Source organism: Staurois parvus, unplaced genomic scaffold (genome assembly GCF_062004578.1).
Source record: "Staurois parvus isolate SC_StPar_1 unplaced genomic scaffold, SC_StPar_1.0 ptg000012l, whole genome shotgun sequence".
Lineage (NCBI taxonomy): Eukaryota > Metazoa > Chordata > Amphibia > Anura > Ranidae > Staurois > Staurois parvus.
This window is the reverse complement of record NW_028317808.1, coordinates 2,548,846-2,565,162: the sequence shown is the minus strand read 5'-3', so window position 1 is coordinate 2,565,162 and position 16,317 is coordinate 2,548,846. Positions and strand designations below refer to the sequence as shown.

Genomic DNA, 16,317 nt, shown 5'->3' with positions numbered 1-16,317 from the left:
TAAAGGACATGTTAGAGTTGGGAGTGATTGAGGAATCTCACAGTGAGTGGTCGAGTCCCATAGTGTTGGTCCCAAAACCAGATGGAACAATTCGTTTCTGTAATGATTTCAGGAAACTGAACAGTGTGTCCAAGTTTGATGCGTACCCGATGCCTCGGGTGGATGAGCTCATTGACAGGTTGGGAATGGCTCGGTACATAACCACCTTAGATCTGACCAAAGGCTATTGGCAGATTCCTTTAACGGAAGCTGCAAAAGAAAAGACAGCATTCTCCACCCCCGAGGGGTCCTTTCAGTATAAGCGGATGCCGTTTGGTTTGCATGGGGCTCCTGCATCATTCCAAAGGATGATGGACAAGACGTTGAGACCACATCGCCAATATGCAGCTGCCTACTTGGACGATGTTGTCATCCACAGTCCCGACTGGGAATCTCATTTGTCCCTCTTGCAAGCGGTCGTAGATTCGCTACGGGAAGCAGGTCTTACCGCCAACCCCAGAAAGTGTGCCATTGGCTTAGAGGAGGCCAAATATCTTGGCTACATCATTGGTCGAGGTCTCATTAGGCCTCAGATCAATAAAATTGAGGCAATTCAAAAGTGGCCCCAACCTGTAAATAAAAAACAAGTCCGGGCATTTCTTGGAATCACGGGGTACTACAGGCGGTTTATCCCCAATTTTGCCACCATTGAAGCCCCACTGACAGATCTGACAAAAGGTAGGGGGTCAGTCATGATTAAGTGGAATCCTGAGGCGGAGACCGCATTTCAAAGGCTGAAACAAGCTCTCTGTGCTCAACCTGTGCTTGTGACTCCAGATTTCACAACAGAGTTTGTGGTACAGACTGATGCCTCTGACGTGGGACTAGGTGCGGTACTGTCCCAAATCAGAGATGGGGAGGAGCACCCTGTGGTCTTCCTAAGTAGAAAGCTCAACAAACATGAGAGAAACTATGCCATTGTGGAGAAGGAATGTTTGGCCATCAAATGGGCCTTGGAGGCCCTGAAATATTACCTGTTAGGAAGACCGTTCAAGTTGGTGACTGATCATGCCCCGCTCAAATGGATGTGTGATAATAAGGAGAAAAACAGTCGAGTGACAAGGTGGTTTCTCGCGCTACAAGTGTTCAAATTCACAGTGGAACACAGAGCGGGGAAACTGCAAAGCAATGTAGATGCCCTCTCCCGGGTCCATTGCCTGGTTGGAACAGTTGCTCAGCCGCAGGGGCTTGAGCAGAGGGGGGGGATATGTGACAGGATGAACGGCGAGGTGATAGAGGGACGCTATGTGTCACCTCGCATATGCTCATACCTGACCGTTTAGGTGGAGTCCACTCCGGGTTTTCGGGGCCACAGTTAAGCAGGTGGTTCCGGACCAGAGTTTGGACTCCACTAATCTCCACCAACAGGTGATATAAAAAGGGCAGGGCAGGGCTGGAGCAAGGAGTTGCTCGTGGCCTGGGACTCAGAGAGGTGTTCTGAGAGAGCTGTGTGTATGGACTATACCTGCAAGAAAAGGTTTGCTGTTACTTTGTTTTGGTGACAGGGAGAAGCCCTTCACCTTTGAGAGAGGAATCATCTTTTGTTTAGTTAGTGCCTGGATGGCAAGGGTTTATTTTCATGTTCTGTTTATTTTCTGCAAACCTTTTAAATAAAGCTGACAACCAGTCAGATTTTGATGAAAGCCTGCTGTGCGGTCTACCTTTGTCCCAGGGAAGGAGATCCCCCACCTGAGCTAACCCCACATAATATATATATATATATATATATATATATATATATCTGACAATCAGTCAATCCTGATGTACTGACAGCCAATCTCATTTCTTGAAAATGCCAAGATAGTACAAATACCCCCCAAATGACCCAGGTATTCAGTAAGAGGCATGGCAAATTTTTTTAAGTTGTAATTTTTTGTTCCAACTTTTGAACTAAGAATGATAATTCTATTTGACACAAGAGATAACGGCCTTAATTTGGACATGGGATTCCTCAATCATTATCCAACAATTTTATGACTATCACCTCAAGCATGACTCCCTCTGTTAGTGTTGTCTCCCCCCCCCAGTCTTTGCTTTTGCTGTGTGTCTTATCTCTAATCTCTTTTTTATTTTTTATTTTTCATCCCCCACATCTATTCTAACATTCTGCTAAAACTTTGTGATTAGTACTGCTTAGACCTTGAAGAAGGGGACACTCCCCGAAAGCTTGTCCTCAAAATTATATGTTAGTGCAAATAAAAAAAGTATCACGGACAGTACTCAATTGTTTCTGTTGAAAAATGAAGAAATTAAATAAAAAATCACTTTATTATTGTCACCAGTCAAGTGCAGCATTATCATATAACTGGTGTGGTGGTGATCAGGGACAATGACTGGTGATAGTATGTAAAAATAAATAAATAAATAATAATAATAATCATTTAATTTTTTCTTCAATTTTTTTCTTCTTTTTTATAAGATTTTTTAAAAAAAAATTTCTACTATTTTATTGTGACTAGAGCAATAAAATGTTACAAGAGTAACATTGTATTACCCTGGGCAAGTGATCAGGATTTTCTTTTTTTTTTTCTACACATTATGATTGCTAATACCAATGTATTTAATTGATATTAGCAATCATTGGTACTAAATGAAACTGATTCATTCAGTCTTTTGTTGTGGTTAGCTGTGATTGGGCAAAGCTCATCACATGATACAGATGGGCTGTGATTGGTCCTGTCTGTACCATGTGACCACTGTGACCAATCACAGCTAACAACACAAATGTATACAATGGGTGGCATGAAAGGAAGCCATCCATTGTATACAATTGTCATGCGATCTGCTGTAATTGGTCACAGTGGTCACATGACACTGGCAGTGGGCCGGTTTAGTGATCTGTCATCGGCTGTGTCCTGTGGACATAGCTGGTGACAGATCGTGCCAGTACGTAGCCCAAAGGTCATGAACAGTATCTTTTAACTTGATGTTATATGATGTTCACTCTGAAGTAAGAGCGTCCCACCCAGCCATCAATATGCTGTAGACCGGGCGTGAAGGTGTTAATTGTGGAGCATAAATAATAATAGTTGCTTCTATAGGTGATTCAGCTACACGCTTCTTTAATTACTGGACCTTGCTTTTTTGGGCCTAAGCAGCCCTGTTTAAATGTCTTGCCCTTAAATTGTCTATAAGCTCTAAGAACGAACTTCTATTATTTGTTCTCATTAGGTCTGTTTAACCCCTTGATGCTGAGTACATGTAAATATGCGGCCTCTCCGCGCCTGGGCCTTGACGCCGAGTGGCTGCATATTTGCGTGCCATTAGAAAATACATATGTGCTGAGAGCGTGTGCACTGCGTGCTCCCAGCACATATGTCCATGTCTCATGGAAAGGTCCTGAGCTCCCCTTTCGATAGGGACCTTTTACAATCATGTGACCACCGTCACGGTGAATCACGGTGGTCACATAACCCTAAAACCCTGCCTGCCTCCAGGCTTCTGAAACTCTTAAAGGGCTGGAAGGCGCCGGCGCTAAGAGGTTAACATACCACTGAAAGCAGTTGTATATGTTTAATGCTTGCTGATCCTGCCAGAAATTTTGTGAGCTGATAACTTCCTGTGCACTCTGCCTCTTCTGACTGTTACTGGTTACAGTGGGAGAGAGGTTTACTAAAACTGGAGGGCTCAGAATCAGATGCAGCTGTGCATGATAGCCAACATCAGCTTGTTTAATTAAGCTTTGACGATATAACCTGCAAGATGATTGGCTTCTACGCAAAGCTGCACCAAATTTTGCACTCTTCATTTTTATAAAATACCCCCCCCCCCCAGTGTTCCTAGATCTGCCTGTTGATTACTGTACAACTCTCCCTTGTTATGGAGAAGAGGAAAGGGGCTAGAGGTCTGTAGTCCTAACACATTTTCTGTCCTAGGGTGACACTGCTGCTCTTCCATAAATACAGTACAGTGAGTGATCATTTTCACCCTAAGAGAGTGTTGCTGCTAGGATCACCAGTTGAAATTTATAGAAAAAAATACTGAAAAAATAGAACTAATGCAGCCCCAACATCTAAGGACTGATAAGTAATATGTTACTTATATTTTGTGTTAAGATTAATTTAGGTAGGCCTTAATTACAGTTACTTATAGTTTACCAAAAAGTAAAATTAAATTTGCTCATTGCAAATTTTCAACTGAACTTTTTTTCTGAAATTTCTCTCCCCCCCCCCCCCCCCCGAGGAGTCTAGGCACTTTTAACCCCGTTTCTGTGTTTGCCAATTGCTTTTAGCAAACAGTTAATGCACATGGGTCAAAAATCGGCCAGTTCAACAGGAACCAGACATTTAGTCCATATGTTGAAGCTTCTGTCAAACTGACATGCTGAAAAATAATCAATCAGCACTTGAAGTCAATGACTGAGAATGCTCATCAGTGCTTTCTGGCAGGGGGAGCCCCCCTTTAAGAATAGCACAACAGGACAGATCCCTGCATCAACATCACTTCTGTTGATGCTGGAATATGTCAGTTGTTTTTTTTTGTTCAACCCACTGGCTGATAGAAAAAAAACTGCAGGTGTGTACCCACCTTTAGAATTTTTTTCTAGCCTTTAGTGGAAAATTGCATAAGGATTGTGAATTTAGGAGGAAATAAACTTTGTAAGCTGTGCCTAAAAATAAGGCAAGCCAGCTCATTCCTATAGGCTTTGGTATTGTTATAAAGACACACATCAACTACGCTCTAAGATATCTCCCTTAGCATCATTCCTGGGTCATTCCTGGGTGTCCCAAGGTTTATATTGGTATTCTCTAGATCACAAAAATTCTTATGGTGGTGCTTCTATGGTTTACACTAGCCTTTCGCATTTTCAAGAAGGTTCAGCATTGGTACCATTTTTCTTTTGGAAATGCAATGCTCAAACTGAATTTTTTTATTATTTACAGATTTGGCACTTCTTCTCCACTCATTATGTTTCAACCCCCCCATATGGTTTTTGAAGGGATCTGTGTAAATCTCCCACGTGTGTGAGGATTAATTTCCAACTTTAACAGTACGCATACACAGATTTCCCCAGTTGAGAAATGTTCACATATGACAACATAGGAGCAAGACATGGGTGAGCAATGTGAGGAAAAGGAATAGGACACTAGGTGGACTAATCTATGGAATTGTACAAGATCTCTGGCAGTGCATAATACAGCCCTTATGTTGTTTACTAGGTGGTATTACACACCTTCTAGACTAGCTACTAGCTAGCTTTCCCAGCTATTCTCACCCTGGTACTTTTCTTCACACTCTCTGTGAGTGTGAAAAAATAGCTCTGATATGGCAGGACATTATTATCCTCTGCTCTCAATTAGCAGGCAAGTAGTTAGCTTTAGCCTGCTCTCATTGTCTCCTCTTTTTCTCCCTATCAGACCTTCCTTGTCCCTTGGAGAGAATATTTCATACCTTATTTGTGGCCAGGCATTAGACAATAGTATACAGTATCATTGGAAATCACAGACTTTACTATTTACTCAAATTGTGTCTAGAATGAATGCTATAACACTGATGGAGAGAATCTTTCACACCATCACTGATTCTAAATTAAGGTTTGATGCTAAGTGGGACCCTCTATGCTATCTACCTCACTAATGTGTAATCGCATTATCTCCTTGTTTTTGAGAAAGAGGATTGTGATATAGCCTGTTCATTTTCCATCTGACATGATCTACTGTTATTTACTGGTTCATTATACACTTTCTACAAGACAAATGAATGTATTTTTTGTTTTGTTTCTCTGGTTCTTTCATTACTGGAAGACTAGAGCTGTTATAACTGATAGTCTAATTTTTTTTTCCTTATGTCTCTTCTCTCGGCACTTTATCTGTTCTAATATTAATTCTAGAACGTCTATTGTATCACCGATCATTTTTTTTGTGAGATCTTTTTTTAATTTTGAATTGATCTATATGTGATCTAATTTTTGTCCTTACAATTTAAAAAGTTCTTTGTATTTTATTATTTGATTCAATAAAAGCTTGTAAACAATAACAATAAGGCAAGCAGAGCTCAAAGTACTAGTCACCAGAATTTCCCATGTTTCTGAATTACCATGCCCTGCTCTGCACTGTCTCTGTGTGGAGGCAGCCATCTTGGTAAAGGCAGGATTTTGCTTCCCCATATGACAGCCTCCTACAATGTAACTGTGACCAGCACAATACTGAGATTAGCAGCATTGTAGTGACATCTCAATCCATATCCCCTGAGACTAATAGTCAGAGGCAACCGTGCCTTAGATCTCACAATGCAAATATACAACTATGAGTCTGTAGGCACAGGAGTGTCTGGGCATCTTTACATATCAGAAAGTGCACTTTTTTTATGCTTATTTTTTTAGGAGGAATTCCAGACAAAAGGAACATGTTTAGGGTACTGCTTAAACACAACTAACATTTAGAAATGTTTCCATTTACATAGCAAAGCTTAGCTATCTGAGTTCAGCTCCACTTTTGTGCTAGAGTCAACAATTTCACTTTCTAATGCTCAAGTTTTCAAACATAAGCAAAAATCAAGCCCAAGCATTTTCTAAAGAATTAATTTAATTTGAGATTTTACAGCATGATAATGTGCATTTGCATTGGCAACATCTGCCTGTTCTAACTCACTTATTAACTTCTATATGACTAGTTATTACAATAAATGCTCAGATAGATTGGTTTATTTATGTATGACCAGTCTTTTAGATGAATCTGTGCTTATTTTCCAGCTAGTTGCATATTTTATTTACAGCCACATTTTGCTTCCACTCCATCCAACCTTTCTATCGTAAACATTTGTCAATGGATTTTCAGTCATGCTTGCTTTTTTTTTTTGGCCAAGAGAGTGACACATATAAAAAATAAGCATAATAAAAAAACATAAACCAGACCACAGAATATCTTTCCTGACCCTCTATATGAGATGATTTTTATCAGTGCACTAACTTGGTCGATTCTGTGACCAAAGATTTATTTCAAATTCTGTTTATGGTTGGGAGGGCTGATAAAACTAGACATAGGGTATAATTTAGTATATGTCAAGTCAATGGGTAAGAGTGCATTTTATTAATGCTGATATTTCACACCTTATATCTTATGAGCTGGTTTATTGCAGGTGTTTTTAGTCTGACAGGTGCTAGGTGTCAATTTATTGCACAGATGCTTCAAAGGTTTGGAAATATTTATTTATGCGCATAGACCAAGAGCCAGAAAGAAAAAGTCAGGCAGGAAGTTAAAGGAGAACTGCAGACAAAACACAAATTCTGTGTTTAAATGCTTTTTAGAAAGAAAATGTAATGCAACATATACTAGCTATTAAAACATAATACACTTCATTGTTCAGCAACACAATCCCACCCAACCACACAACTATGTTGTACGTCAGCTGGGAAATACTTTATAATTATCAGCTCAAGCACTATTGCAGTTTACAATAAAAAAAAATAAAATATGCATATTTCATCTTATAAGCTTGCTCTCTACATTGGAATTCTGATGGGGCTGCTCCTTTAGAGAACCAACCATGGGCAAGGTTAAAGTCATTGCAATGTTTATGCATGTTGAGTAATTTTATTAGTGGATAGACGTGGTCAGGGGCGGACTGACCATTCGAGCCCTCGGGCATTGCCCGAGGGCCCGGGTCAGTAGGGGGCCCCATGAAATGCCCCTGGTACCCTTTTTATAGGCTTTTTTGAGTGTGGGCAAGGACACAGAGACCCCATGATCCCCTATTGCCCGGGGGCCCCATGAGTTGTCAGTCCGTCCCTGGACGTGGTTTTGTTTTATGATGCATAAGTAAACATTTTAAGAATGGTGTTTATCTTCCTACTTCATCTTGATGTACATTTGCAACTTTCTGGGTGTTGCATTGTAGCAGTTGGCAATGCATGTACATTATGTCCTGGTTTAAATAGTTATTGAACCATACTAATGTATATGTAAATACAGCTATGTCTGGTATTCTTGACTGGGCTGAAAGATACTAGGAGACAGGCATACTGGACCCATGTAGAATGGATACTCTAAATACAATGTAACAGCATTCATTCATATTGGCTAACTAAATTTGTAATAATTCGACAGCATGGAACTTTTTTGAGATTCTCAGAATCATTTGAAAATCCTGATTTTAAGTGCAGTTGTTTTATGGAAGAATTCCAGAAGATAAAGATACAAGACATTTTCCTTAATGTTACCTGTTTTTACAGTAAAAGACTAAGGGTAGGAAGACAAGGCCCCCATTAAATAATGTTGTGAAAAAAGCAATGTTTCATCCTCCTTTCTTTGCCATTCTTGTGGCCAAACACATAGGCATTCAATCACATGGTCTCTGCTAAACTGAAACAAAGAAAATGAACTAACCTCTCATTCTAATATTCAGGAGAGATCATGTAACCATAGGATATGCACTGAATGACTTACAGAGGGATCATAGAGCAGAGTTTTTAAGTAACATATTTTTAAATGAACATTTCAGTAAGGTATAAATGTTGAAAAAAATTTAAATAAACATGAAAACTAAAATATGCAGAAGAGTCTGTGTCACTTGGGGGAAGAAGGAAAACACTTAGCACCTAAACATACTTGCAGCAACTTTTCCAACCTCCCTGTCATGTCTGAATCTCAGTGTGTTCTGACAGGCAAAGCTTTGGCACCTTCTGCCAAAACTTGCTTGCATCTTCTGGCAAATGGATGGAAAGGATCTTCAAGAAACACTGGGGAATTTTGTTTCAATATACCATACTTGAACATACAATGCCCCCCCCCCCGCGCCTCCCCCAGCCCAGGTTCACTTATCGTAGAGCTCATAACATCAAGAGCCAGATAGACCCCAGCAAACTTCCAGATCCTAGGGCTGCCCATCCAGCGCCAAGCGGTCTGTTCTCCAACCTGATAGGAATGTGCAGATGTGATAAAAACATTTTTTTTAAATGTTTAACTTTGTTCCAAATAAGTCCTTTGAGGCCAATGGAAAAACTACCCTATTTTCCACTTTTAGGGCTAGTTCATACTTTGAAAGCAGGTGTTTGAGGGACATTTTAAATGCTCCTCAAACACCTGTGGAAATTATACTATGGGCAGCACACAGTGCTGTCCACATTATCAATACATGAAGCGGTAGCATCACATCGCTTCAATCTTGAAGCCTCATGTCAAGTCAGGAGGAGTTGAAGCCTTTCAATGGCTCCCATTCAAGTCTATGGTGATGCTCCTCAAATGCCATGGCAGGCATTTGAGGGGCATTAATACCATTAGAGTTAATTATAGGTGTTTGTGGTGCGGTTTTAACGCTTGTAAAACTCTTATAAAATGCCACAAAACTGCTCATAAGGCATTTGGAGAGCATTTTTAACTCTTGTAAAATGTCCATACTAAAGCTCATTAGCGCCTGTCTAATGCCCATACTAACACCATAGGGGCATTTTTGAAGAGGTAGAAATTTAGTTAGTCAAGTGCGAACAAGCCCTTATACATGTTTCATCGATTTTGTCATCTATCCCCTCAGGTGCCCCTGTGATCTACTTTATACCGGGAGGTCCATTAGGGCTATGTGAACTGGATTTCAGAAAACATAGGAGAGCCATTGAGCAATGGGAAATAAACAACAAATACCTAGACAATTTAAAGAGGTGCATGCCAAATCTACATCAGGACTACAAGTTTGGATTAAAGAACAGGTCCCTAATACTTTCCCCAAAGCTGAAAGATTTTAAAAATTGTGTGAACAGGTGACATATTGGATTTTTCTCATTGTACACTCTGACTCCAGCTGGGCTCAAAGAGGAAATTGAAACAAATACTATATAATTTATGACTTCATTTTTTTTAACAAATATTATCAGTTTTATTTCCAGAATATATATTCTCATATATATTCACTTATATGGAGACAAATATATAACTATTCCAATATTGATTCATTGCTTAACAGTTGTATTCACTAAATTCTTCATAAGCTTATATGTAATCTTCTAATTATATTTAGTCTGGAGTTCCCCCTCAAACTTCCATCTTGCTGGGGCAGCTTCAGCTGAGACCAGCATATTGACATTACCTATTTTCCAGTTCCTTTCATGATTTAACAGTTGTATTCACTTAAGTTCTCTTATAAGCTTATATGCTATTTAATTATCACTAGTCTGGGGTTTCCCTTTACATTCCCTCCTGCTGGGGCAGCTCCAGCTGAGATCAGCATATGGTCATTACATGGTATCCAGCTGTTTCCATTTCTTTTTATTACCCCCCCCCCCTTTCTTGTTATATACAGGTACATCTCAATAAATTAGAACATCATCAAAAAGTTTATTGATTTCAGTAATTAAATTAAAAAGTGAAACTCATATATTATATTGATTCATTATACACAGAGTTATATATTTCAGGCATTTATTTCTTTTAATTTTGATGATTATGGCTTACAGCTAGTGAAAACCCCAAATTCAGTATTTCAGAAAATTAAAATATTGTGAAAAAGTTCAATGTTGTAGGCTCATGGTGTCACACAATCAACTAATTAACTCAAAACATCTATAAAGGTTTCCTAAGCCTTTAAATGGTCTCTCAGTCTTGTTCAGTAGGTTACACAATCATGGGGAAGACTGCTGACTTGACAGTTGTCCAGAAGACAGTCATTGACACCCTCCACAAGGAGGGTAAGCCACAAAAGGTCATTGCTAAAGAAACTAGCTGTTCACAGAGTGCTGTACCTAAGCATATTAATAGAAAGTTGAGTGGAAAAAAAAGTGTGGTAGAAAAAGGTGCACAAGCAACAGGGATAACCTTGAGAGGATTGTGAAGCAAATACCATTCAGGAATTTGGGGGAGATTAACAAAGAGTGGACTATGGCTGGTGTCAATGCTTCAAGAGCCACCATACACAGACATATCCAGGACATAGGCTACAACTGTTGCATTCCTTGTGTCAAGCCACTCCTGAGACAATGTCAGAAGTGTCTTACCTGGGCTATGGAGAAAAAGAACTGTTGCTCAGTGGTCCAAAGTCCTCTTTTTGGATGAAAGTAAAATCAAGGTCCCAGAGTCTGGAGGAAGAGTGGAGAGGCACAAAATCCAAGTTGCATGAGGTCCAGTGTGAAGCTTCCACAGTGATGATTTGGGGAGCCATGTCATCTGCTGGTGTTGGTTCACTGTGTTTTATCAAGTCCAAAGTCAGCTCAGCCCTCTACCAGGAGATTCTAAAGCGCTTCATGCTTCCTTCTGCTGACCAGCTTTATGGAGATACTGATTTCATTTTCCAGAAGGAATTGGAACCTGTCCACACTGCCAAAAGTACCAATACCTGGTTTAATGATCATGGTATCACTGTGTTTGATCGGCCAGCAAACTCACCTGACCTAAACACCATAGAGAATCTGTGGAGCATTGTCAAGAGGAAGATGAGAGATACCAGACCCAATAATGGAGATGAGCTGAAGGCCGCTATCAAAGCAACCTGGGCTTCCATAACACCTCAGCAGTGCCACAGACTGATCACCTCCATGCCACTCCGCATTGATGCAGTAATTCATGCAAAAGGAGCCCCGACCAAGTATTGAGTGCATACTATTCTGTACATGGACATACTTTTCAGTAAGCCAATATTTCTGTATTAAAAATCTTTTTTTGTTGGTTTTATGTAATATTCTAATTTTCAGAGATACTGAATTTTGGGTTTTCACTAGATGTAAGCCATAATCATCAAAATTAAAAGAAAGAAATGCTTGAAATATATCACTCTATGTGTAATGAATCTATATAATATATGTTTCACTTTTTGAATTGAATTACTGAAATAAATTTACTTTTTGATGATATTCTAATTTATTGAGTTGCACCTGTATGTCACAAAGTCCTCCTGCTGCCCCTTTTGGTTTGACAAAGCTGTGTTGTAGAGCTGTGAAACATGTTACCACCCACATTCTACGGATGCCATCACATCCGACATCACTTTCGATTCCGGCTTGCATTCCAGCATAATTACAGCTTTTGCTGATGGGCACTGTTCACACTGTTGCATCCCTTCTCAATTGGATGTTTCCTGCATGACAGTGTTTTCTCGGTTCCATCTGCCAGCATTTTGCCACTTTCCATTGAGTCCTGTCAGTGACTGAAGACTGATGACAAGCCTGTCTTTCTTCTATTCTTGTGAGTTAATTTTTTTACAATTTTTTTAAACTCTTTTTAATAAACTGTTACACTTAGATGATGGCACCAGGGGCGGACTGACAACTCATGGGGTCCCTGGGCAACAGGGGATCATGGGGCTCCTGTGTTCTTGCCCAAACTCAAAAAAGCCTATGAAAAAGGTACCAGATAAAAAAATGGTGATTTGGAGGAGACTGAGAGCAATAGAAGGTACTCTTCTGAGTTAACAATACATACTTGAACAGGGGCGGACTGACAACTCATGGGGCCCCTGTGTCCTTGCCCAAACTCAAAACAGCCTATGATAAAGGTACCAGGGGCATCTCATGGTGCCCCCTACTGACCTCGGGCCCTTGGGCAGTGCCCAAGTTTCCAAGCATTTACATTCTGGAATTTATCTACCCTTAGCTTAGACATGCAGTCAGAAGTGTGCATGATGCATGCCTTCATTTGCATAGGCCTAGAAACCACAGCATAACTGAAAACGTAAAAAAAGTTTAAAATAAGTACATATGTATGTATAAAAAGTATAAGTAAGGATTTACAATAGCCAATACTGATTGAGAGGGTGAAGTTCTGCTTTATATAGTGGATGTGTATAGATTATTTTTGAAGAATAAGGATTTTTTTAGCATCACGTTAAGACTCTCTTGCTGTCTCCCCCCCCCCCCCCCCCCCATGTGACAGCTTTGGATTGTGTGCTTAGGTGCCAAATGTGGAAGGAGAGTGAGCTACATACTCCTACATAATTGAAGTTGTAGGTATATGTTTTTGACAACAGCAGTGGAGGAACAATGGTAAGATAAGTATTTGCAGTGGGTTGAGAGTGGTGCACAATTGAATGATTACTTTAAATCAGATAAAAAACCTTCTAGGTGCATCAAAACAAAAAGTGGTCATATTACAACTTTCTTTCTAAAACTGCTATGGCCTGAGTAGAAAAGCCTATCCACTGCCAGAAGCTGCGCAGTATGACCCTTGCTCTCTGTGTATAAGCAGGTTCTCCTTGCAGAGGTCTGTTACATCCCATATACACCTTTAGCTCTTAAATAGACAAGCTCATGCTGCCCGCTGACTTGTGGTGTCTGGAATGGAAACAAAATTATCGCTTCTCCACATAGAGCAAGGGTCCTGCTCTACACCATACTGGTAGTAGACAGGATTTTCCTGCTTAGGCTGCTTTTTAAAAACAACAAACGTTAAATCTTTGCACTTTGGTGTTGATACACCTGGAGTGTATTTAGCTAGTTTAAATTAAAACTTCAATTGGGGATTATATTCATTCTGTTGCCATGCCCTGCATGGTCAAAGCAAATGTTTGCTTTAATTCTTCAAAATAATTTGAATGGAACAGAAAGGAATCGTTTTTAGGTTTAATTAGCCGATTTAAAAGGTCCTTGTTCCTAGTTAACTAGATATTCATTAGTCGTGCTATAATTTATTCAACATTCATTTTTCAATAACTAGCTGTATCTTATCAGAGCAGTGAGTTCTGCAGAACAAGTAATATATTAATAATAACGGAGTCACATTTTAATAAAACCATTTGTGGCTATTTTTATTGTTTTCCAACATATGCATACAGAGTGAATTTTCTCTCTAATGCTGTGAACATTTTTTTCTTTGATATCTTCAGAAAGGTGCTGGCTTGTTCTCCACATCCTTGAAGTATACTTCATATCTCAGTAATAGCAGAAGGCCAGTAGATAAATAGTAATATTGTCAAAAGTTGCTCCAAATAACACTAACAAGCATTTACAGCGCTCATTTCTTAAGTGCTATTTATATGGAAACGGCTGAGCAGTTTAATCTGCAGTTTATGATGTATTGTTGCTGCTTTAAATGCTTTCATGTTATTGTATTGCGTTTATCTCATTTTTGCATCTGTAGCATCCTTAATACCATTTCATCTTTGATTGTCATTTATGTAACAAAAAGAAAATGACATCTCTGATTGTGCCATAATCCAGCAATAACAGTTTAATCTTTGTTTTATAGCTCCATCATCCCTCCCAGGGGTTCCGCTTTGGAACGGTGAAAGAGAGCAGTGCTGAAGATTATGTGAAGAAGAGTTTCCCAGAGATGCATGAGTACATGAGGAGATATAACACGCCCTCTACCTCAGACGGAGTTGCGTTCTTAAAGTAATTTACATTACGTCAATACTGTTGCTATGATTTTGTCCCATGTCCTGGTGTCTATTATGTTTAATAATGAATGTACGTTTTTGCAGGCTTACAATTCCTAATGTCTCCACAGCACAGTAGTGTTTTAGGGAATTCATATTTGGACATGAATATTTATAATATAAACTGAGTAGATTGAATAATTAGATTTACAATTAGGTTGAAATTAAATGTTTAAACGGAAAAAAACAGTGTATGTTCAGTAAGCATACTGTTCTAGTAACTTTTGCAGTATTTATCCTAATGTTTGTTTATGTTTCACATTTTTACTTGTCTGTTATTTTAGACAGGGTATATTGGAATTTTTCTGCCTTAAAGCAGTGGCAAACTGCAAAAAATAAAACTAAAAATCTTCTCCCTGCAATGCATTATCATAATATGCTAGTATGCATAGCATAAAAGACTTACCTGAAAATTAACCCCTTCAGTGGAGCACTGTCACGGTTTGCCGGGGCATTCATCTTCACCTGGTCTTCCTTTTGGGTTCACAGGCTGCAGCCATTTGACTAACCTACCATGGCATGGCTCTCTCAATGGACGGACAGCTGTGCAATCACCGGCACTGCTAAAGTAAATGTCTCCTAAATGGTGCATGTTTAGAAGATATTTACAGAACCTACAGGTAAGTCTTATTAAAGGCTTACCTGTAAGTAAAACTTAAAAAATAGACCTTACTACACCTCATAGTGTAAATGTTGCAAATGTCTCAACATACAAATGTAACGAAAAATACCCATACTGTTTGTAACCCATGTGTAATTGTTTCCTTGTTGCCTTTCACCAAGATGAAGATCATTCAGGCAAAAGAGTTATCCTTCACCAATAGAGAGCATAGGGTAATACTGTAGCCTAACATTCAGCTGTCAGCCAGGGGCTACTGACTGGCAGGTAATGTAAACAAGCAGTGGAAATATGGTTAAAAAAGGTGTGAGGTCCCACCCACAATGTAATACCAAGCCCTCAAGGTGTGTATGAATTTTAGTGGAACTCAAAGAAAATAAAACAAAAAAATGGCATAGGGTCTCCCCAAATTCCCTACCAAAAAGCATAATTTCCTCTCAAAAAAATCCAAACCATACCTTTATCCAACCATGCAGCCTAAGTGTCTAGGAAAGGATGGAGATCAGCATGCAACCATCCCACCCTAAGCTATAATAGACCACAGGTCCTCAGCATGGAGCTGTACCATGTCGGGGGGACTCCCTAGCAAAGGTTGTTCCCGTATTGAAGAGGATAAGTCCCTTTTAGCCACAACCCTGAGCCAGGGGTTGTGGTGGTCTGTGGGCAATGATAAAAAATGAGGCACCCGAGATATCACCCCCCCCACCCCACCTTACACATATAATACTCCTTATTCACAAAAAAAGATTTGATGACAAATATACAAATACACACATATATACACACACACATTTTGACAAGTCTTTTAATTAAAAAAAAATGTCTCATGGTGTAAATCCATTATCAATCACATCATCCAGTGATGCAGATCCATGTCAATCACGATGATGAATGAATTACAATTGTGAAAAACTGTTAAAAAACAGAAGGAGCCTTATCACCCCAGAAAACTTCCTTGTTAAACTTCTTATTTATACCAGGTGCCTTTTAATCTATTATGAAGATCTATTTGACTTCCTAGTGCAGCAGAAGTATTGAGTTTCCACCTCTCTTTTGTATGATATTTGATATGATCTAGACCAGTGACACATTTACTTTGATGTGCCACGGAGACATGTTCTGCCAATGGTGTACATGTTTTTACCCATGATTTTAGAGTTTGATATTAGATGCATGTTATCCTATACAGGGATGAATTGCATTTCCCTGAGTCTGATTCGATCAGGGTTTGACAAATGCCAAAGAAGTCTGGGTGCCAAATCCAAACCCCTTTGAAATCAATACTAAATGAAACTGTCGACAATTGTATGGTCTAGTAGCCAAGGATGAGTTAAAAAATAGCAAGGGTGGTGGGCAGTGCCCTGGGG

General features: G+C 39.5%; 1 protein-coding gene across 1 annotated transcript in view; it reads left to right on the top strand.

Moving 5' to 3' along the window:
• Positions 1-16,317, top strand: part of GRIN3A (glutamate ionotropic receptor NMDA type subunit 3A) — a 428,226-nt gene that overhangs the window by 310,555 nt on the left and 101,354 nt on the right. Inside the window, exon 4 of the mRNA XM_089674688.1 lies at positions 14,142-14,287. Within this exon, the coding sequence (XP_089530814.1) occupies positions 14,142-14,287 (146 nt within the window). The remainder of the gene's footprint in view (positions 1-14,141; positions 14,288-16,317) is intronic.